This window comes from Lates calcarifer, linkage group LG20 (genome assembly GCF_001640805.2).
Source record: "Lates calcarifer isolate ASB-BC8 linkage group LG20, TLL_Latcal_v3, whole genome shotgun sequence".
NCBI classification, from domain to species: domain Eukaryota; kingdom Metazoa; phylum Chordata; class Actinopteri; family Centropomidae; genus Lates; species Lates calcarifer.
The window spans coordinates 14,401,133-14,423,405 of record NC_066852.1 but is presented as its reverse complement, the minus strand read 5'-3'; the positions used below and the strand labels follow the sequence as shown (position 1 = coordinate 14,423,405).

Genomic DNA, 22,273 nt, shown 5'->3' with positions numbered 1-22,273 from the left:
CAAGTAAAAAAAAATCACCCTCGAGGTTCAACATGCAATACACGTATCCTGTGGGATGTAATCTGATGCTCCAGCAGGTGGCGGTGTGGGCACCTTTAAAATGGGCTGTTAAGCTCTTTTACAGCCGCGAAGAAGAAAGCGTTGTTAGTGGAAGGCTCTGAGCTCCGGATTCCAACTTTTAGCTGTTGTTCATCTGATTGTTTTGACATCTAACGGGAAGAATTTCAGCTTTAAGTAAGACGTAGCTGTAATTAAATATTTAAGGCATCCTTCTAATACACTGCTTACAACCTGAGCGCCATTTTTTATCGTTTATTCGTGAGGAGGAGACCTGTTAGCCAGTTTTGTTTTTGTGCTATCATGTCCGGTGGAGGTATCATTCGCGGACCCGCAGGGAGTAACGACTGTCGGATATACGTGGGAAACCTCCCCCCTGATATCCGCTCCAAAGATGTTGAAGACTTGTTTTACAAATATGGATCCATTCGTGATATTGACCTGAAAAACCGGAGAGGAGGACCGCCGTTTGCCTTCGTGCAGTTCGAGGACCCGAGGTGAGCTGCACCTCTCCGCCACGTCTCAACGTTATCTCCTATTTAGTTTCTATCAAAGCTGGTTACAAAAGATAGAGGCACACACCCATTTAAAATATGCAAAGCATATTAAATAACCTGCATTGAATCCTACTTTAATGAAGGTCGTAATGTTCTGTTTTAGAGAGGTGTTTATTCAATCTAATGGTCCCGGTGGTGGTTGAATATTAATTGACAGATACTTCGATAATTGATTGATTATAGTTGAAGTTAATTTTCAAGCAAAAATGCCAGAAACTATGGTTCTAGCCTCATATGAAAATGTGCTGCTTTTCCTTGTCTTTCATGATGTTAATTTGAAAATATATATCATATAATAACATGACTGTAGAAAATTGTGATGATGTTTTTTTGTCACAGAGGAGAGAACTGACTTAATCGATTAGTCGCAGACCAAATAACATAACTTTACCACTGAACGTAACAAACTTACTTTTTCTGTCAGATTGTACACTTTAACTCCTCTAGTTATGTTAAAGGGAAATAAACAACATAAATAACAACACAACAATTCTACATGCAAAAACTAGAATATTAAAACAACTAATTCACTATAAATTTCTTAGTCAATCAAAATCCTGAACAGGCTTAGTTTTATTTAGTTTTCAGTGTGACATGCATTAAATAGGTATTGTACAATTTTATCAAGGAATGGTTTAATTTATAAATCTACGGATCTACATTAAAACAGTGGAGAAGGCTTCCAAAATGCGTCCATATTCACAAAAGTGATTATTATGCTCAACATTTGCACTAATACAGGTTCTTGATGGCACGATTAATACGCAAAGGCACTGACTTGCAGTTGCTTTGGTTTGCTGTGTGTGTCGAGCTTGAAGTTGCAAACATTCCTCAGTGCCAAGCTTGAAACGCCTCCCAGTCTAGAATAGCTGCCAGTCCAAGCCTTTTAACTGCCTGTGCACATATTGATCATATTAAATGCTCTCACTTCTCTGCTTTCTGTAGCTCAGTTCCATTCTTCTCTATAACTAAACCAGCATAAATCATTCTTCAGATCAGTCACTTTAGCAAGTAGGTTTTTTGTTTTTCCTGCCTGCAAGACACCTTTTTCTCCCAGGTTTCATCGGTGTAGGCGAATAATCCAATCTTAAAAGATAACAGGGTTCCTAGATTAGTTAGGTTGGGTGATTTTATTTCTCTGATTTAAGTTAGATAATAATAGCTGTTGGATCCTATAGGGATGCAGAGGATGCTGTTTACGGGCGTGATGGTTATGACTACGATGGATACCGCCTGCGCGTTGAGTTTCCAAGAAGTGGAAGGGGAGGTGGCAGCAGTGGAGCAATGGGACCCCCAAGGGGAAGGTATGGTCCCCCGTCCCGACGCTCAGAGTACAGGGTTGTTGTGTCAGGTGGGTATCCTGTTCCTGTCTTTATGCCTTTACAGAATTGTAGAGAGATGACTGCCTAAGTCTTACGCTGCTTTCTCCTGTCAGGTCTTCCCCCCAGTGGAAGCTGGCAGGACCTGAAGGATCACATGCGAGAGGCAGGTGATGTATGTTACGCTGATGTGTACCGTGATGGCACCGGGGTAGTGGAGTTTGTGCGCAAAGAAGACATGACCTATGCTGTCCGTAAACTGGATAACACCAAGTTCCGCTCTCATGAGGTACGTAAAGGGCTACAGCCTCAGGCTAACTTCATGAGGAATGGCTCTGGGACTATATTTGGAATTTTTTAAACATTCTCTCAAATTGAAGAAAGCCGGAGTGAGAGTGAAAATAACAGAGCAGTAAATACGGCCAATGTTAAGTTTGAATGGTGAGGTAATGTTGCTTTGCATCATAAATTTGGCTATACATGTCATTCGTGGAGTAATGATGACAATGGTGGTGGCATGTTAAGAATAATCTTCAGTCACTGGCTGACTTTCTCTCCTCTGTTTCCGTGAGTCTCATGTAGCAACTCACATGTGGGAGTGAACACTCAGTTATGTGTGTTTTTTCAGGGAGAGACAGCCTACATCCGCGTGAAGATGGACGGTCCTCGCAGCCCCAGCTACGGCCGCTCTCGCTCTCGCAGCCGCAGCCGCAGCCGGAGCAAGAGCGGCTCCCGCAGCTACTCCCCCCGTCGCAGCAGAGGATCACCGCGTTACTCGCCCCGGCGTTCCCGCTCCCGCTCCCGCACCTAGATTCGCCCAAGCTTAATCAAAAGCAGTCATGCATCTCACAGCCGGAGAGGAGATCTTCACATCGCTTAACGCATCCTGTGTGCTGTCCACGGATCATCTCATGTGTTGCCCATTCATAATGCCATGTTGTGTGTTCTTTTTTGCCCCATTTTTTTGTTGCAGTTTACTTTTTCAGTTTTCATTTTTGCAGACCTCGATGTACACTCTGTGTACATGGCCCCGTTTCACTCTCACATTGTGTTTCTGCTAACCATCCCTTTTCTCTACACTTTTCTTCTGCTGATTGTCTCGTATGCTTTATTATTTTTTTTGGCTTCATTTGTAAAGATGTTACTTCTTCTAAGCATATACTACTGTCCTTTGACCTTCTTGTGTGTCTCTCTGTAGAGTTCAGAGGAACAGGATAGGATGGGAACAGAGGAAACAGTTCATATTAGGATAAACAGGAGGAGGAGGAGTCAAATATGGCACCAATGGTATGATGGCTGTGCCTTGTCAACTGTGAAATCTGCTTTATAAGCCTGTTCAGCTTTTTTTTTTCTTTATACATACATATGACAATAGATGTTGTTGAATAGTTTCAGTACTAAGAAGTTGTGTACCACTTTGTATTTGGAGGCCCAAAGCTTGTGTTTTTTGCTTTTGCTCATTTTAGCTTCCAAAGTAAATCTTAGTTTTTTGGGATTGATCATAGACGGTGTCCCTTGTTTTTCTCAGCGTAAACTCCCTCATAGATGCATTTCTTTTCTTTTTTTTTTTTTTTAATAATCTATGAAGGTGTGATTCTAACTTGCCTCCTTCTCTTTGGTTCTGCTGGTATTCTGAAGGTTTGGACTGGGCTCATTGTCTCCCCATTCCGGAGCCGGATCAGGATTCAGGATCAGATCAGGATTAGGATTTAGGCTTCAGGATGGATACATGGAGCAGGATCATGGGAGCATTTTTACCGGGAGAGGATCCCGACCCCTGGCCCTGTCCACATAACCCCATCAAAACCGGAAACGTTGTAGTGAGATATTCAAACTAAATTGGGCTTCAGATAATCCAAATTTCTTTTTCCAATTTCTGTGGGACCTCAGAGACACAGTTACTGATGGCACCATGATTTATTTTTCAGATTTTTGTTTTTTTGTTTTTTATTATATATAAGAAGAGCAAAGCTTGGATCAAAACCAGGAGGAGGGCTGGGAGGTGCAGGATGGATCTACACGCGTAAGGAGAGTGGTAAATAGGGGGGAACTATTAAGGAGGAGGGAGGGAAGAGGGAGGACTGGGAGGTGACAAGGGAATGTTACCTTAATGTGGTTTGTATCTTTTTCTTAGGTCAGTCTTTTCCAGAGGAGGATGATTTCTGATTTAGAAGTATAATCCTCAGTATCTCAAAGCTTTATTCTCTTTTAATAAAACAGTCAATAACAGTAGCAGATGTTTGTGTTTTTCTTTCTATGTATTTCTGATACCATTAAGGGTTGTGCTTAAAAACTTGCAACACCAGTACACAAGTGCAATACATGCAGTTGTGTTTACAACATTTTGGGGTATTCTGTGTTTATTGACCTTGAAAGCATCAAAAAGTACAATATTTGCCTCTGAAAAGTAGTGAAATAGGAGTCTAAAGTTGCATAAATGGGACCATGTAACAACACAATGCAGTTTTGTATAGTATTTCTCTTTGGAGATAAGCTTTTTGATGCATAATATTTGAAATATCTGAGCTCCATTCCCAGTGGAGGAACAGTGAAATCCTCATGTCTATTAGTACATTACTGACTTAATGTCTCTTCTAATTTCAGAAAACAAAAGATCCTAATTTCTGGAACTATTTAAAGTGGCATTTCATCAAGTGCAGAATTCCACTAGCTATGACATTTGTAACCATTCTTTACATGTAGCAGGAACTCTTTTAGATCCAAAAATCCATCATCATAAAGAGATTTTTTACCCTTCTTTCCCTCTCTTTTGTTATGTTCAAGCCACAGAATCATCTTCGAACAAATTATATGTATACAATTCGACAAAAAGACAAAAAGTCATCTAAAAGTCATCTTAGAGGACTCTGCAAGGGATCCACAACTCCTGTCAAGCTATTTTCCAGACAGCACAGTTTTACGTAGCTACAGCAGGATATTGTACGCAACGTGATGACGTTGTGAACTATGTTGTCTGCTATTGGTTAAGAGGGCTTGCCCACTACAGGGCTAACTGACAGTTCCGTTACTAACATTCCCGTAAACATTACTCTTGTAGTTAGTTACTCGTCCACAACCATAAATATATTTCTTCGTTCTGTTGTTGAGGGTCAAACCGCTGTTCGCCTGCTTCGTTAGCCTGCTTAGTTGGCTAGCTGTCACCTTTGTTTTGTGCCGCTGGTAACATGTCCGGCGGAGGTGTCATTCGCGGACCCGCAGGGAGTAACGACTGTCGGATATACGTGGGAAACCTCCCCCCAGATATCCGCACCAAAGACGTCGAGGACGTATTTTACAAATACGGAATCATTCGCGATATTGATTTGAAAAACCGGAGAGGAGGACCACCATTCGCCTTCGTGGAGTTCGAGGACCCGAGGTGAGCTGCAGTGCCACATTTTAACATCATCTCCCTTATTTCAGAGCTGAATGACACACATGAACTTCACTATTACTTTTCAAACTTGGAAACCATATGTTGTATCATATATTGTCTTTTACATATCTATAACAGTCTATTCAGTGTTAATCGTCAGTATGTTCAAAACGCTGTTCACTTTATTTTTTTGAGTAGGCTACATTTCTGTGACACCACATGGAGATTGGAGAACATTTTTCTTCTAATTAATTAGTTAATATATACAAATTTATGGCACGTAGCACTTTAGCCAATGCCTTTTAGGTTAACTCTTAAGTTAAATTGACTTGTCAGAAATCTGGCTTTCTCTTTTTCTCATTTTTTCCAGTTTATGCAGCATGTGGATTTACACAAGTCCAATCAAACCCAACTGTCTGGGCCTAATTAGGATTAAAACTTGATTTAGAGTTTCTTTATATGTTTGTCCTAATGCATTTAGGATCTTTACAATGGTTAATTTTATAGTAATATGCAATTCCACATGCAATTTGATGCTTGATAAGTTTCTTTTAATTAGGGTTGAAGTGGTCATGGCATTATTTGTGCCATGCTGTCACATTGTCATCGCTCAGGTTTTGGTATCAATAGCCAGTCATACACTTTTACACTAACCTTGAATTAAAAGTAAAATAAATAAGTAACAACAACAACAACCAGATATCAGTGTTGGGCCTTATTTATTTATATTTCATTCTCTCAAACAAATAAACTAAAATAAACTCTATTTTGAAACCAAAGCAACAATAGGTATAATTTAGTCTTTATAAAGTATTTATGCAATTGTTCAACCGTAAATTGTCCCACTCATCCTAGCTTAGTGTTGTCACATTTCTTTGATAACCACTTCTTAGGGTTTTTCAGCACCATGGACAGAGACACTGAGACCGAATGGGTTTGAATGTCTCAAGACAGCTGTCCTGTTCTCTGTATGCCAAATAATGTGTGAGTGACCAAGTGTCCAAGCTTGAAGTGTAAAATATATGAACCACATAGTGCACCCTAAAACCCCTATAATGGTGGGAAATGTGGTGATACCAGATAATGATAGTCTGTCATTGTCACTCTGCAGGGATGCTGAAGATGCCGTTTATGGACGTGACGGTTATGACTACGATGGCTACCGTCTGCGCGTTGAGTTCCCCCGAAGCGGACGAGGAGGTGGTAGAGGGGGTGGTGGTGGAGGAGCTTTGGGAGCCGCAAGGGGAAGATACGGTCCCCCGTCAAGACGGTCCGAGTACAGGGTAATCGTCTCAGGTAGGTGACATACCCCTAATGGATTACATTGAATGTAGTAGTTGTTGAGATTCTTATCACCCCTTCCTTTCTTCCCTGTCAGGTCTTCCCCCCAGTGGAAGCTGGCAGGACCTGAAGGATCACATGAGAGAGGCAGGTGATGTATGTTATGCTGATGTGTACCGTGATGGCACCGGGGTAGTGGAGTTTGTGCGCAAAGAAGACATGACCTATGCTGTCCGTAAATTGGATAACACCAAGTTCCGCTCTCATGAGGTACGTAAAGTGTTACAGCAAGGAATCGCTCTGGGACTAGATTTCAGCATTGAGACCGTTTGTTTAAGGTAAATCTTGAAGTGAAACATGGAGCAGGTTAAGTTGGGAAAATGCGTATTGGGGTGAAGACAACTGGACTGTGAGTAAAAGTCCGTTTATATGCATGCTAAGAATATTGCTGCTTTGTCAAACCTGTCACTCCTGTGACTGCAAGGTTTGGGATTGATATCTATCTAATAGTATGTCACAGTGATGAAGCTCAACGCTGATGTCTGTCATGTCCTTTCTACGTGGAGACACTTCATAATAGGAAAAGCATGTTTTTTTAATGTTGTTTTTAAACCATAATAATTGTGGGCAAGCAGTTCTTTTCCCATTCCTGCTTATTTGTGTGTGTTCAGGGAGAGACAGCCTACATCCGTGTGAAGATGGATGGTCCTCGCAGCCCCAGCTACGGCCGCTCTCGCAGCTGCAGCCGCAGCCGCAGCCGCAGTCGCAGTCGAAGCCGGAGCAACAGTGGCTCACGCAGACAATCCCCGCGTCGCAGCAGAGAGTCTCCGCATTACTCCCCCCGGCGTTCCCGCTCGCGTTCTCGCACTTAAGGCGCACCTGACCTTAAACCGTAAACCACCAGCCAACTCAACCCAGCAATGCATCTCAGAGTGGAGAAGAACAAATCCTGTACAGCCTCCATGGACCATTTAATCTGTCAGTTGTTTGCTGTTTCTCTTGTGTGTGTGTTCCTGTTTCCCCAGTTTTCTGTTGTGGTTTTTATTTTGACTTTACATTATGGCAGACTCCTGTTTGACCTGTTAAGATTGGCTGAAATAGCCTGGTCTGTGTGCGTTGCCCTCTTTCTTCTATTTAAATTCTCCCTCTCCATTTTTTTTTCCATGTTTCCTTTTCACCCTAAAATGATCAACATCCTGTTTCTTCTAACTTTGTCTCTCCCCTTTGTGTACTGCCCCCCCACCCCCCCCCCACCCCCCGATTCTAGGATGTATTGAAGGACATTTGTTATGTTATAGATGTCATTTTCGAATGGTATCGTTATACATTTTTCTCAGTCTTGCATTTACTTTTGTACTTTGACCCTTTCGTGTGTTTCTCTGTAGAGTTCAGAGGAGCAGGATAGGATGGGAACAGAGGAAAAGGAAACACAGTTCATATTAGGATAAACAGGAGGAGGAGGAGACAAGTATGGCACCAATGGTATGATGGCTGTGGCCTCTCACAACTCTGAAATCTGCATAAAATAAGGCTTTAGTTTTTTTTTTTTTTACCCTGCATATATGCTTGAAAATAGCACTCAGTGTTCCTGGTTGTATTACAAAATTTGTTTTGTCATGCTATAGTTGCTGTACTTGTGCATGCTCCCATTATATTATAAGTGCCAGCACGGTTACTTTCCTTCTGTCCCTTAAAGTCCAGTGGTTTTTCACACTGGTCCTGCAGTTTAAATCCTGTGTTGGGTCAGGACAGTATGACTTCACTGTATATAGCTATCATATACTGTACACTACCTTCAGTTTGGAGGTCCAGTGGTATCCAAAGTAATTGATAGTGTTTTTGTTCATAGACGGTGTCCATCATAGATGCATTTATTGACATTTTTCAGTAATCTGTGAAGGTGTGATTCTAACTTGCCTCCTTCTCTTTGGTTCTGCTGGTATTCTGAAGGTTTGGACTGGGCTCATTGTCTCCCCATTCCGGAGCTGGAGCCAGATCGGGATTCAGGATCAGATCAGGATTAGGATTTAGGCTTCAGGATGGATACATGGAGCAGGAGCATGGGAGCTTTTTTACCGGGAGAGGATCCCGACCCCTGGCCCTGTCCACATAACCCCATCAAAACCGGAAACGTTGTAGTGAGATATTCAAACTAAATTGGGCTTCAAACAGTCAAAAGAAAAAGTTTCCTTTTGTGTGGGACCTCAGAGATGCGATCACAGATGCCATCCTGATGAGTGATTGTTTTTCTGATAAAAATGTTTGTTGTTTAGTGGAGCAAAGCTCGGATCAAATCCAGGAGGAGGGCTGGGAGGTGCAGGATGGATCCACGCACATAAGGAGAGTGGTAAATAGTGGACAACTATGAACAGTGGAGGAGGGAGGGATGGTGGGGGCGACAGGGGAATGTGACCTTAATGTGTTTTTTTCTCTTAGCTCAGTCGCAGAAGATGAGTCTAGTTTTGATAAGTATAATCATCAGCATCTTGAGGCTTTGTTCTCTTCAATAAAAATGTAATATATAGTTTCATGTTATTTTGGTTTTTTTAGCAGTATAAAAAATCAGACATTATACAGCCCATTGAGTGAGGATGCCCTGTATGAGCATCAGACACAAATAACATTTTATTATGAAATAAGAATCACTCTGTATGCTCGAGGTCAGACCTATTGAATACACCTCAGGTGTAAGAGCTCTGTCCTTTCAGCTGACACTGCAACACTTACTACTCTTCAAAAAAAATGTGCAAAAGACAAGTTTGTTTCACCAGTTTATTCACTTCTCTCAAGGAAATCTCAAATTCCCATCACACACATCATCACAGTGATGCTCAAACAGTTACATAATGTAATAATAAGCAAAATACATTTTTGAGCAGAGTGGGACTGCCAAATTAATCACACTCTGCATGCAATTTCCTCAATCTGGTGCTTTCATTAAAGCTACAATATGTTTTATTCTTCCACTGTTTCAGAGGTGTCTGTAACCCAGGGTCATTAAACTGGTCTCAGCAGTACAGAGAGAGAGATTGCCTTCTCAGGTTTTTCCAAGTTATCTTCCTCGCCAAAGCCTGCAGGAAGTCAGAGCTGGATGTCCATTATGTCATCATACTGCATTGAAGAAATGTGGAAACTCAGTTCCAGAAAAAGGTCATTTTGGACAGAGATGAGCTGTAAAATTGTGCCTTAACATTATTTTTTTAAATCTAAAATGGGTGAGCAAGCAGATATGGGATTTGGCCTCCATTGGGGGAAAACTGTTTAATAACATTTTTGGGAAAATTATTTGAAATGTTTTTCTCTGTTCATTTTTTGTGGCATAGTCTTTTTTTTTTTTTTTACAGCTAGCATGGGGTCATTATTCCTAGCACTGCTGCGGATTCACTTCGTCTCTTGCCTCCTCCTCTGTTTGGCTGTAATCTAGCCCTTAATGTTTAGCAAGCTCTTTAAGTTATGCGGATGGATCCTATCGATCAGCCCGATCACCTGGATCGATGACACCCACAGATGGTGAGGCGGGGTGAAAATGGTGCATTCTGGGTGGAAATAAGATGCAGGCACTGCCCGCAAGTGAAAAACGCCGTCAGCTCCACGGCGCCGGGGTGGAGGCTTCACTCCAGCCAATCAGGTAGTGGATGTGACATCGGGGGGCGGGACAGAGCCGCACGCTTTCCGTGCTTAAATTAACGAAAAACTGTACAGCTGCCCGTAACGCACACGTTTAAACGCCGTAACTTCGCAGAGAGACGGTAAGACTTAACTGCATGTCTGATAATGTGAAGTGCTGTTTATCGTCAGTGTAACCTGTGCACTGTCAGCAGGTGAGCGTGAACACCGAGGCTTACGTTACTTGCATGCTAATGTCGCCTGAGCCGCTTCTATTTGTCATAAGAAGCCGTGAATACCGGTTCCACTTTATTTTCACTGTTCGCAAACCTCACCACTTGAGTTAGTGATGGTGGTTACTGAAATGTTGATTTGTAGAAAGAGTAACTTGTTGAATATGTGTATAAATAGTTGCCATTTTTACTAGCAGCAGTAAACCAAAGTTACAATGCTGTCAGCTGCACCCTGCAGGTGCAACCATTTCAACAATGTTGCTGAATTATATATGACATGTCAGCACCCTTGTTTTATCGGTCACTGTGAAACCCCAAGACATGACACACTGTGTCTGTCTCCCACACCCACATTAGAAGGAGGTGTGTTGTCAAACTGCAGCACGTAAAATCCAGAGCACCAGAGTGGGCTCAAGGTTTTTTTTTTTTTTCAAAGTTATCATGAGGCCTTCCTGTCCAGTCAGCTGGATTGGATATAGTGCCAGTCTCACTTAGTTTTCAACAGTAAATCATGTAAATCCTCAATTCAAGGTTCAAATAAGTAGACTCATAACTATACCTGCTGAGTGTTTCTATTTCTAAGCAAATTGTGATGCCATTAAAATGAAACATCAAGTCTACCTGGTTGCACGACCTGGAACAAAGTGCAGGGGGGAAAAAATGTCACTAAATATGTGTTCTCTCCTGTGCAGTTAAAAATCCATCATGTCGGACAAGAAAGCAGTGATAAAGAACGCAGACATGTCTGATGAGATGCAGCAGGATGCAGTGGACTGTGCCATGCAGGCTATGGAGAAGTACAACATTGAGAAGGATATCGCCGCTTATGTCAAAAAGGTACATTAGATCATTATTAAATGATTAGTGCAAACATGTAACATTTATTATAACCTGTTTTTATGACCTCTAAATACTGCTTGCCGTGCAGGAGTTTGACAAGAAGTACAATCCCACATGGCACTGCATTGTTGGGAGGAACTTTGGCAGCTACGTGACACACGAGACGAAGCATTTCATCTATTTCTACCTGGGCCAAGTGGCCATTCTACTGTTCAAGTCAGGCTGAAAACAAAACATGCCCTTCTAAACTACTTTTAATTCAGCCCTTAATACTTCTGTGCCACACTGTACATTTGCTAACACCTTACTGCAGACATGCCTACCTCCTGCTTTCCTGCTTGTTTTAGTCCATTATTGTTTGCTGCCTACAACACTACCACCATTGGTGGATGGCGCTTTAGTCATGCCTGGACTGGTGATGTGCCGTTCATAGAAAATGTCAATGTAAAACTACTTATCATGCCAGCACTCAGTCAACATTTGCACATCTGACAGACTCACCATGAATCATAATTTCTGGATATTATTTCTGCTGTGCATTGATGCGCAGACATTGTACATTATTTCATATGAATATGTTGTATAATAACTTATTTTTCAAGAAATTAAAATGAGCAACAGAAAGTTTTTGTTGAAATGCCTTTAATTTTCAGTGTCAACTGATAATGAATAAAAATGCCAAGACTGTTGCTCACACTTAATAAAGAATATTAACATGCTAAGAGATTTAAGGTTTTGTACATGCTTGAACATTCCTGTTTCCACTTCTTCTGTGAATATTTACAATGTCACTGCTGTTTCTCTGGAATGTAATTTAGTGTGCACTTTGGTATTGTGATATTTTCAACATGTTGAGCACAAAACAACTTTCAGACAGTAAATGGGTTCAAAATGTGTGCAGTGTGTATACATTCCTTAAATTTACTTTACTTGCATGTACTATAATCAAGTATATTCCTAATCATAATGTGAAATGATACATACTTTTGTTCTTTGAGGCTACAATCGACCTACAATTTCTTGAGCTATTTTTACATGCTTGTGCTTTTAAAGTTAACCACATTAGCACTACTATATCAAAGTATTTTTTGTCTCCATTTTAAAGGACATATTGTACTCTTTACTCATGCATCTACATGGCAGCCACAGTGAGAATTAAGATGAAAATTTTAAAACAATATATCAGATTTAGTATAAGATGCCTGTTGAGTCAGAATTAGCTCTATCTTGACCAACTGCAACATTAAAATGGCAATTACATTAATGCATCAATAATAATTTATTGGTGTTTATTTTTATAAGTAGCGTGAACTACCACAGTTGGCTTACAATGCACACCTTTCTGTGCCTTTATGCAAAAACACAAAAGTTAACAAGATAACATACACATATAAAATGATCTAATAGTACTAGTTACTAGTAGTAATAGTAGTTGGAAATGATTACATCTTTTGATACTTAATTGAGAGAAAGTGCTATAATAAAACTTGAATGTAGGACTTTTTCTGAACATGGTGAATTTTAGCAATATAATGTAAAAGTTGCGTTTCTGGATGACCCTGCAGGGGGCAGTAATGAGATTAACATTTGTGTGTCGAGCTTGAAATGAAGCGCAAGAACAACCACGCAAATAAAGTACTTCCGAGGCTAAAAACATGGCGGCTCAAACAGGGTTGTCAGCACCGGTTCTTGGCCGTAGCTGTGGCCCTGCTTTCGATCCGGAGGCTCCATCCTTCACTCCCATGGGTACGGACGGTTGGCAGCTCGGTCCGCCGTCGGACGCCGAGAAACAGTTTTCCCGCTGCGCCGCAAAGCTCAGAGCTCTGCGGGCAGACTCAGGCCAACTCAGAGAGGAGCTCAACCTGCTGTTTGACCACCTGCTGTCCGAAAACTACAACAAAACCTTCTACCCCAGCATTAACATCCGACCAGAGGTAACAGATACTCTCTCTCTGGTCTTGTAGAGACGCCTAACTTAACTTGTGATACTGAGAAACTCAAATAAATAGGCTCTGATATTGCTAGCAAACGTTCAGGTTTCCCTGGTGCCATAGTAACATAGACAGGAACAAACAAAGCAACAACAGCCAAACCTAGACACATATGAACCTAATGTCTGAACCTGGTGTGTCAGTGCTCAAGCAGCATGCATGAACATTGTTGACATACACTCACCGCGCAGTTTATTAGGAACACCACGCTAATACTGGGTAGGACCTCCCTTTGATCTCAAAACAACCTCATTTATCTATGGCATTGATTCCACACGGTATTGGAAACATCTCTTTGAGATCCAAAACCATGACTGATTGGTGTTAAATGGCCCAAAATATGCCAAGAAAATATCCCCACATCATTACACTATCGTTATTTGCCTCAAGGTTTGATGTGATGTTCATTCTGAGACGCTTTTCATCTCAGAATGAACAGCAAGGTGTACCTGTCCACAGAGCTGCTGCTCACTGGATGTTTTTTCGTTTCTGTGAGTAAAGTCTAGACTGAAAGTCCCAGGAGATCAGCAGTTTCAGAAATATGAACATCAACTGAAGATTATTTTCAAAAATATTATATCCTAATAATGAGTTAATTATGAATTAACTTAACAGCAATAAAATGAAAATAACTGTCAGTTGCAGCCATATACTCTCAATACTTTGCCCCATTTCTTATTTTTCAATATATCAATTATTATTATTAACTTATCAATAACATTATGTCATATCATGTTGGTTTGGACTTGCATTTTGTGTTTGTACCTTTGCATCAAGCTTCTTCTCATTTCTCACTAAATCGACATGTGACATCCAGGATGATGCTTTGTCATAGTTTCGATGCTGTGAAAGACAGTCTTGGTTGTGCTGAGCCTCTTATTTTCCATTTCAGGATGTGTGTACTCTGCTGAAACATGCCAGCTTTCTTGTGCCACTGAGTCAAGAACATTTAGTCATCAAATTCTGCCAGCTAATGCATCATCTACTAAATCAACTAAAGGTAACAATGGGCTTTAGAAACAGTAGAGCTCAGCCTTCATATTCACTAATGCACTGACTATGAGCAGGCAAGTTTTTCATACTTTTCTTCTTACTGTTTTCTTAAGGTAATAATGGATGAGCAGACATTGGACGTGTTGTTGAACTATACCGCCAGTGCACTGAAGATGTGCAGTACATGGACACACTCAGATGTCCTCCTGGCACTCTCCACAGTAGTGTATGGGAATGGACCTCAGTGCCATCAGGTAGGTGTTTGTACGAGCGTTCTGATAGTGTGTCGTAATTCAAGATAACTTGAAATTTTACATTGAGATTTTTCTTGTTCATAGCACCTCAGTGACTTACTGGGTGAAGATGGAGTGCTTCTGCTGTACAGTGCTCCATCTCAGCCAAATATGGAATTACGCCGCGTTGCTCTTAACTGTATGGCCAACATCTGTCTCAGGTAGGCTTTAGCCAGTAGCCATTATGTATTGTGCATTTTTGTTGGTGCCCAGTTTGTAGACTACACTTGAATTCACAACTGATAGTTTTCCTTTCAGGCTCTATAGCACTAGCCTCAACATTGCTACTCCAATAACAATAAGTCCATTCATTAAGGCTGTTTATTTGCAGTTTGGGTCACAAACTGGCTTTTGTATTGTGTTTTTTCTGCCTAAATGTTCCTTCTTCTTGGTTATAATTGTGTCTGTGATTGGCTGGATTGTTTCTCTGCAGAATCCCGGGTCAGCCGCCTTTGGATGATCAATACAGAGGTGTCTGTTTCAGAGTCTTTCTGACAACACTGCAGTCGCCCAAACCCCCCAACACTGATGAGCTCTTCTACTGCATGGTGCGGATAATTTTTTGTGGTGTTGCAGAAATTTCACTGGGGAAAAATGCATCTAATCATAGCTGACCCCTAACTGTCCTTGTCTCCTCTGTGCAGGTGATCCAGGCTGCACTGAAAGGACTTCAGTGTTGTCTCTCCGGTGGAAAGTGGAAGTTTAATGGAGGGGAGGAGCTTGGATCTGTACTGGCCATACTTAAGGTGCAAAACTGTACCACACTTGCACACTTTTTTCTATTGCAGTATAATTTTTGTTCCCTTTTTCAGCAACAAACACTACATGAGTTTATATTTTGGTAATAAATTGGAGATTCGTACATGTATTCTGCAGAGGCTCATGTTCCAGGGAGCTCCGGGAGTGAGTGTCGAGTGGCCGGCGGTGCTTTACCCAGCACCTCTTCCTCAGTATGAGGGTCTCTCTGCGCCAAAATCTGCTGAACCACAAAAACCCTCTGAACCACCAAAGGATGCCGCTGCGCCAGGGAAAGCCTCAGGGGTAAGATAAGCCTTCAATTTTGTCAACTTCAGTTATGACAAGGACCATATTTTTTAACAAATTGTGTCACTCCTCAGAATAAAAAGAGGAAATCTAGAGGAAAGGGGAAGAAGACGAGCACAGAGGGGAGCAGAGGGGATGATGGAGAGGAAGATGATAGAGAGGCAGTGTCTGCACTACAAAAAGGAGGGGGAAGAGAGGGAGGCAGAGGTGAAGGAGAGTCCTTGTCTAAACCCTCTGCCCCATCTCTCTACCCGTCCTGGAAACTAAACAGTTCTGACTCAGAGTTTTCCGACATGGAGGGCAACGCACAGAGCAAATTAAGGTACAGCAAGACACTGCTCATGTCGATCCATGTCACTACTCTCTCACTCTTTGCATGCATGTTTTTTTGTTTGAAAGTCAAAGCTTTTTCCGATGCACTCATTGCACCACTATGAGCTTAAGATGAATTGAAAATGATTCGCAAATTTCATTTGACAAACAAAATTAACTTCATGCCCTCTAAAAGGTTTGTATGTTTCAAATCGTTCGTTAAAGTTTTTTTTTGGGTGTCAGTAAAAGCAGACATAGTTTGTTATACTCATCTCCTGCACAAATGAGTGAGAAATCATTTTCTGGGTTGTCCATCCTGCACTGTTTTTCACTGTCAGACTTAACCACGGCCATGTGCGTCAGGGAGCTTTGCACTGTTTGCTAGCAGTGGTGAAAAGTGTGGAAAAGCGGACTCTGTACGGGTACTGGTCCTCCTTCATCCCTGACTCTCCTACTGGGGGACAACCGCCTCTCACTCTGCTCACAATTATACTGAAGGACCCATCGCCAAAGGTACAACATAACTTCACTCATGTTATAATTCTCCTCAACACGTATGACTGTAATATCTAACTTTCCTCTCTCTCTCTCAGGTGCGTGCATGTGCGCTTCAGGTATTGTCGGCCATGCTGGATGGCTCCCGTCAGTTCCTGGCTGTGGCTGAAGATACAGCGTCTCCTCGTACATCTTACACCCCTTTCTCCTTCTCACTGGCCACTGCCATCAGAGAGCTGCACCGTGCTCTCAGTCTGGCTCTGCTGGCTGAGACCGCCCCTCAGACACTCACACAGGTCATAAAGGTATGATGAACATGGGTTTGATAAACACAGTTTACTGTCATGTGTGATACCACCTTTGCCTACTAAGTGTTAAAGGGGACGTGCAGTGATTTTATTTTTTGATCACTAAGTTGCATTGTGGGTTATGTAGGAATTTTTGTCTAGGACATAAAGTTGATAGACAAAATCTCTGGCTCTGCTGCAACAACAATGTTGTGGGAGTGTAATTCTAAATCAACAGAGTACGATATTAAAGGTGGTATATATAAGTAATTGCTATCGCTAAATTGCCAGTGTTTGCATTAAAAGCTGTTTGATTACCAAGAGCTTCCGCCATTGACTGACATGACTCATTGTCAAAAAGTGCTATTATGAGATGAAACAGACCAGGGCTAGCTGGTTCACGTGCTAACTTAAGTAGAAGAAAACAAGTGAAACTGATAAATAAACAGCTGTTAACTGCTGCTAACATTGGCTGTGTGGCAATGGCAAAAACTTACACACAGCACCTTTAATAACAGCTACAGGTTTAAAGAGTTTCACATGTTGCTATTTTAAATGCAGAGTAAACAAAAATGAACGAACTAAAAATCAACATCCACATCAGCTGCCCCTTGAGACTATGATACTCATTTTACATCAGAAAACAAAGCTATTGAATGTATAAAAAAATGGACTGACAACTTTACTATTGACAAGACAATGTTAAGGCAAGGTCTGTTCATCACTTGCAATGACTGCTGTTCGTGTGGGTGACCCAGATCATGATTACACACCATGAATGAAAACTGTCAATATATTTCCAACAGTGTGTGTTGAGAAAATGTCTAATAATGCAGGGTTATTATCCTAACAGCATGTCTCCTCCTCTCCTGTGTGCTAGTGCCTGGCCTATCTGGTGGCCAACGCTCCCTACCACCGTCTCAGACCTGGTCTGCTCAGCCCGCTCTGGAAGCAGATGCGTCCTTATGTGCGCCACAGAGGTCTGTATTTTGTCAGCACTGTCAAGTAACAGGCCAGCACATTGCACTCTTTTAAAACAGCGGTTCTCTGTCCTCAGACGTGAACGTGCGCGTGTCGGTCCTGACACTCTACGGCGCTCTGGTGACGACTCAGGCTCCTTTCCCCGAGGTGCAGCTCCTCCTCCGACAGCCGGACAGTGGCAGCAGCAGCGCCGGCTCCTTCACGCCGCAGGACTCGGCTCTCAGCTGGAGACAACGAGACGGGACATCCTCACCCTCTCGCACACCGGTCACACCCTCCCAGCGCAGCTCGCACACGCACTCCCCCCACATTCTTCGCACGCCGGGGGAGGAGGAGAGCTCGCCGCCGTGGCTGCTGCAGCTGTGCGTGTCGCTGGTGACTCAGCCCAGAGAGGACCAGTCAGACAGCGAGGGAGCGGGAACAGGAGGTGGTGCTGCTTTGGAGCCCTCACCTATCCGATTAGAAGCTCTACAGGTAAGAGATGGAATGAGACAGAAAACGACACAAGAAATCACCAAATAGACTATTTTGAAATCTGAGGTGTCATGTATCACTGTGTTTCAGGTCCTGTCCCACCTGGTACGTGGCTATTTCTCTCTAGCCCAGGCATGTCTGTGTGATATTGGGCAGGTGAGCGCACGCTGCCTTGGGGAGACCGATCCCTCCATACAACTGCATGGAGCAAAGGTAATGCTCTCTAGTTCTTCCTACTCCATTCTTAAGTGACCCCTACATTCTCTTTTCTGAATCTATGTTCAAACTTCAGCATTACAGGTGGTTGATTTTATGATTTGTACAAAATGATGATAGTTAACAAATATTTAAAAAAGACATAAGTAACAACCAGAAGGTCAAGATCTGGACTCTGATACCTATGTCATCGACTCTTGTTTAGTTACTGGAGGAGTTGGGGACAGGAATAATCCAGCAGTACAGAGCAGAGAACAACGTGCCTGAGAGCTTGAGAGTCCCCATAAGCCAAGTATGTACAAACTGTCTTTGTATTGTATGTTCTGTATTAGGTTAGACCTGTTCATTTGTTAAGACACTTTTATTTCCTATTGCTGTTTGTCTCATTTTATTGTGTTAGATTCTTTCCTCTCTCATTCAGATGATATATTGTTGAAAGACAAAGATGAGCCAGTCCCAAGACAAGGGTCTATAATTTGTTGTTGTTGATTTTTTTTCTCTACCCAGAGATGGGCCTGTGTGTGCAAATATTTGTCACAACTAAAAAAAGATTTGAATTTGAATTTGAATAACTTGCACTGTTTATACAAAATAGACCTTAGTTTTGGTAAAGAGATCTAACCAAAACAGTCTGAAAAAGAGCGTTTAAGCCCAATAACCCTTTTGATAGATTATTTTAATTCATCTCATGCATGTGTGTGCATGATATAGGTGGTGCAGTTTTGGTCAGAAGTCTTGAGCGGTCCGCTGAACGGAGTGCTGCAGAGTGAACAGCATCCCATGCTGCAGTCGAGCGCCTGCGACACGCTCTCCTCCATCCTGCCCCAGGCCTTCGCACAGCTGCCTGTGAGTTTCACTGTTTTTGAACTCTTATCTGCTTTTACAAAGCTATCACCGAGCCTCATGGAGCTGTGCATGTTTTTTTTTTGTTTTTTTTCAGGACAAGACCCAGCTGATGTGCATCACTGTGCTGCTGGGGCTGACCTACAGTGAAAATTACCTGGTGAAGACGGCAGCTGTCAGGGCTTTGGGAGTCTACATACTGTTCCCTTGTCTGAGAGAGGTACAGCACAGGGACAAACAGCTAACATGCTGAGCACTAACTAAAATCCTTTAAATTCTGTCAAGAGATTAAAGTCTGATAAAACCACATGTTTCAGAACTACAAGGAACTGTTCTGAGGTTGTGATATCTTTTCAGGATGTGATGTTTGTCGCAGATACAGCAAACACTATCCTCGCCACCCTGGAGGATCGATCTACAAACGTCCGTGCTAAGGCTGCCTGGTCTCTAGGCAATCTCACAGACACACTTATTGTCAATATGTAAGAAAGCACTTCTTGATAAATTAATCTGATGATGAATCAATTAAAGCATGGATCGCACACTTATCTTACAAAGTAAAAGTCCAACTTTCATCACAGTATTCAAGGCATATAATCTGTTATTATAGAGTTTACCTCTGTCATCTGTTGATCTCCTCTCTCTGTATCAGGGAGAGTGTGGGTGTGGACTTCCAAGAAGAGTTGTCAGACATGCTGCTGCTCAAGATGTTGCAGGCAGCTACTCGAGCATCAGCCGACAAAGACAGGGTGAGCATTTACACTTTTTATACACAAGAGTAAACAGATTGTTAACTCTTGCTGCACTGTGTTCTGCTGTGAAGTTACTAAATGAAAAGCATATTCCCTGCTTCTTAAATAAGCCAGGGCCATGCAGAAAAACCCGAAATGCTGTTTTTCCATAAGTTCTTACAAAGAATCAAATATCTGCCCTGCGGTGGCATCGTTTTCTACTCTTCATTTCGATTGGCTCTCATCTCTCCTGACCTTGCATCCTCTCTTCGACCCTCCCAGGTGAAGTCCAACGCAGTGCGAGCACTCGGCAATCTGCTTTATTTCCTGCGCCGGAGTCAGCTGACCCGGTCTGCTTTCCAGCGCCCACTGGAAGAAGCAGTACGAGCTCTCGTAAAAACTGTCCAGTCAGAGGCCACGATGAAGGTCAGATGGAACGCCTGTTACGCCTTGGGAAAAGCTTTCAGAAACCCAGCCCTGCCACTCGGTAAGGATTTATTCTCAGGGCACTCACCTGTGTTATAAATCGGTTAAACGTATCATTGGCCTGGCTCTGTGACCAACCAATAACACCTGAGTGTGTTCGCTTACACACAACCTTAAAGGAACAGTTCCAACATTTTGGGAAATACACATATTCGCCCTCTTGCTGACATTTAGGTGAGATGATTGATACCACTATCACGTCTATACACATGTCAAACTTAACAGTTTCTTTCCTCTTCTCAGACTCAGCCCTGTGGTCTTGTGACGCGTTCTCCGCCCTCTGTCATGTCGTTACCTCCTGCAAGAACTTCAAGGTACGGATCAAATCGGCCGCCGCCCTGGCCGTCCCCGCCCGCCGCAGCTGCTACGGCGACACGAAGCGGTTCAGCTGCGTGTGGCGCTCGCTGGCCACGGCGCTCGAGAACAGTGAAGACACAAACGACTTCTTAGAGTACCGCTACAGCGCCAGCCTGCGACACACGCTCTCACAGGCTCTCCTGCACCTGCTCAGCCTCAGTCAGTCTCAGGACATGCCCGCCCTCGGGCAGTCGCTGGCGGGCGAGGAGGGGAAGGGCATCAAAGAGCATTTGATCAGATATCTCAGAGCAGAGGAGGGAGGAGGGGAGGGGGCGGAGGGAGAGAAAGATGCAGGCGGGGACGGTTTCAATCCTCAGCAGAGAATCGGATGTCTGCAGCAGACTCTGATCAGACTGAAGGGGTTGGAGGCTGAAGGGGAGGGAGGGGGAAAGGAGGAGAGAGGGAAGGAGGTAGTGGTCAGTTTTCTGGAGGATTTGACGAAGACCTGTGAAGAACTGTCCAGCTGCAGCGCTGGGTTTCAGAAAACTGAGACCTGAGATCACAAAAGCTTGTCTCTCAAGTCTGGACAGATCAGAGCAGACTAACCAAAAGAGGAAAGACGTCCAATTGCAAACTATCAAAGCAGTGACTGCAGGCAAAGATTATGTCATAATGTGATTTAAGGACATCATAAGGAACCACAACAGGCCTTGTATGTTTTTTCATTTTCCTCTTGAAGTTGGCAGAAGCTTTTTATATACTTTTATTTACCTAATTGCACTTGCACTCTTAACATCTGATATACAAAGGCATGTAGTGAAATTACATTTCAAGAACAACTTCATCGACAAACATAAAGACTGAGATTAAGGCTGGGTGAAAATTAGTTGTTTTCTGACTTTCAGTGAAACCATATTGTTATCATATGAACATATTGTTTTATTATTTAACAAAATGTAGTTGTCCAAGTTAATGAATGTGAGCAAAGTGATTAATTGAAGTTCTTGTTTTACATATGTGGGGAGTTTTGTCTGATGTAATGTCTGAAAGTGGAACATGGTTGATCGCAGTCAGTTTTATTTTGTTTTTCGCTTTTTAAATATTTTATTTTACATTAATTTGCCAGATCAACATTGGAGATCTATTCTTAATACCATTATATTGATTTAGTATTGCCCAGCCACAATTCAGATAATGAAGTACACTACATTGTCTGTGTGAACACAGTAATGATTACACTGACTGGACTGAGAGACTGGATATCTGTGGAGCAAATAAGATGTTCAAAACAATAAATACAATGATTTCCTGCAGGCTGGTGCTGGCTCAGAGTTACTCAACACAAGAGTTCACATACAGTAGGTGTTGATATCAGAGAAATTGTTTGTTGGTTCTGTCTTGCGTCACGCTGTTGCCCTGAATTTGACCTGAGGTTTTAAACACTGAGTATAAAAGTGTGAAAGTGACAATTTGAACCCATACAGGTCACTTATCTAACCTGAGGAACTACTGATTCCTCTCCACGTGATACAAAATGAGATACAGTTCTCCTGAGGTCTCA

The 22,273-nt window shown here is 42.4% G+C and overlaps 4 protein-coding genes across 8 annotated transcripts; all 4 read left to right on the top strand.

The window, feature by feature from the left end:
- Positions 1–70: 70 nt before the first annotated feature.
- LOC108893548 (serine/arginine-rich splicing factor 1) lies at positions 71–10,039 on the top strand. 5 transcript variants are annotated; one of them, XM_051078836.1, is made up of 6 exons: positions 109–554; positions 1,793–1,965; positions 2,050–2,222; positions 3,132–3,220; positions 3,572–3,753; positions 3,862–4,165. In XM_051078836.1, the coding sequence occupies exons 1-5, from the start codon at positions 361–363 to the stop codon at positions 3,726–3,728; spliced, it is 786 nt and encodes a 261-aa protein (XP_050934793.1). In that variant the 5' UTR covers positions 109–360; the 3' UTR covers positions 3,729–3,753; positions 3,862–4,165. The 5 variants fall into 5 exon arrangements, 3 of the variants coding, with proteins under 3 accessions (XP_050934792.1, XP_050934793.1, XP_018547181.1); XR_007815317.1 differs by having other exon boundaries at positions 112–554; positions 3,572–3,968; positions 4,068–4,165; XM_051078835.1 differs by lacking the exons at positions 3,572–3,753; positions 3,862–4,165 and adding an exon at positions 8,541–10,039 and having other exon boundaries at positions 71–554.
- Positions 4,883–8,684, top strand: LOC108893547 (serine/arginine-rich splicing factor 1B). The gene is made up of 6 exons (XM_018691664.2): positions 4,883–5,312; positions 6,421–6,605; positions 6,688–6,860; positions 7,262–7,568; positions 7,976–8,072; positions 8,541–8,684. Exons 1-4 carry the CDS (start codon positions 5,119–5,121, stop codon positions 7,460–7,462), a joined length of 753 nt encoding a protein of 250 aa, XP_018547180.1. The 5' UTR covers positions 4,883–5,118; the 3' UTR covers positions 7,463–7,568; positions 7,976–8,072; positions 8,541–8,684.
- A 150-nt stretch (positions 10,040–10,189) lies between the features above and the next one.
- dynll2b (dynein, light chain, LC8-type 2b) lies at positions 10,190–12,165 on the top strand. The gene is made up of 3 exons (XM_018691667.2): positions 10,190–10,339; positions 11,122–11,266; positions 11,358–12,165. Exons 2-3 carry the CDS (start codon positions 11,135–11,137, stop codon positions 11,493–11,495), a joined length of 270 nt encoding a protein of 89 aa, XP_018547183.1. The 5' UTR covers positions 10,190–10,339; positions 11,122–11,134; the 3' UTR covers positions 11,496–12,165.
- A 723-nt stretch (positions 12,166–12,888) lies between these two features.
- Positions 12,889–22,025, top strand: heatr6 (HEAT repeat containing 6). Its single transcript, XM_018691373.2, has 20 exons — positions 12,889–13,203; positions 14,153–14,260; positions 14,367–14,507; positions 14,592–14,707; positions 14,980–15,094; positions 15,191–15,292; positions 15,423–15,587; positions 15,665–15,912; positions 16,241–16,415; positions 16,496–16,702; positions 17,565–17,664; positions 17,742–18,139; positions 18,230–18,352; positions 18,561–18,647; positions 19,067–19,201; positions 19,296–19,418; positions 19,556–19,680; positions 19,851–19,947; positions 20,212–20,416; positions 20,659–22,025. The coding sequence occupies exons 1-20, from the start codon at positions 12,925–12,927 to the stop codon at positions 21,267–21,269; spliced, it is 3,660 nt and encodes a 1,219-aa protein (XP_018546889.1). The 5' UTR covers positions 12,889–12,924; the 3' UTR covers positions 21,270–22,025.
- The last annotated feature ends 248 nt before the right edge of the window (positions 22,026–22,273 follow it).

Excerpts from the sequence above, each read along its gene's own strand:
- LOC108893548 (XM_051078835.1), top strand. The coding sequence starts at position 361 with ATGTCCGGTGGAGGTATCATTCGCGGACCCGCAGGGAGTAACGACTGT. Across the intron at positions 555-1,792 it reads GTGCAGTTCGAGGACCCGAG|GGATGCAGAGGATGCTGTTT; the intron begins GTGAGCTGCACC and ends TGGATCCTATAG. Across the intron at positions 2,223-3,131 it reads CCAAGTTCCGCTCTCATGAG|AGTTCAGAGGAACAGGATAG; the intron begins GTACGTAAAGGG and ends GTCTCTCTGTAG.
- LOC108893547 (XM_018691664.2), top strand. The coding sequence starts at position 5,119 with ATGTCCGGCGGAGGTGTCATTCGCGGACCCGCAGGGAGTAACGACTGT. Across the intron at positions 5,313-6,420 it reads GTGGAGTTCGAGGACCCGAG|GGATGCTGAAGATGCCGTTT; the intron begins GTGAGCTGCAGT and ends GTCACTCTGCAG. Across the intron at positions 6,861-7,261 it reads CCAAGTTCCGCTCTCATGAG|GGAGAGACAGCCTACATCCG; the intron begins GTACGTAAAGTG and ends GTGTGTGTTCAG.
- dynll2b (XM_018691667.2), top strand. The coding sequence starts at position 11,135 with ATGTCGGACAAGAAAGCAGTGATAAAGAACGCAGACATGTCTGATGAG. Across the intron at positions 11,267-11,357 it reads TCGCCGCTTATGTCAAAAAG|GAGTTTGACAAGAAGTACAA; the intron begins GTACATTAGATC and ends CTTGCCGTGCAG.
- heatr6 (XM_018691373.2), top strand. The coding sequence starts at position 12,925 with ATGGCGGCTCAAACAGGGTTGTCAGCACCGGTTCTTGGCCGTAGCTGT. Across the intron at positions 16,703-17,564 it reads CACTCACACAGGTCATAAAG|TGCCTGGCCTATCTGGTGGC; the intron begins GTATGATGAACA and ends CCTGTGTGCTAG. Across the intron at positions 19,948-20,211 it reads CATCAGCCGACAAAGACAGG|GTGAAGTCCAACGCAGTGCG; the intron begins GTGAGCATTTAC and ends CGACCCTCCCAG.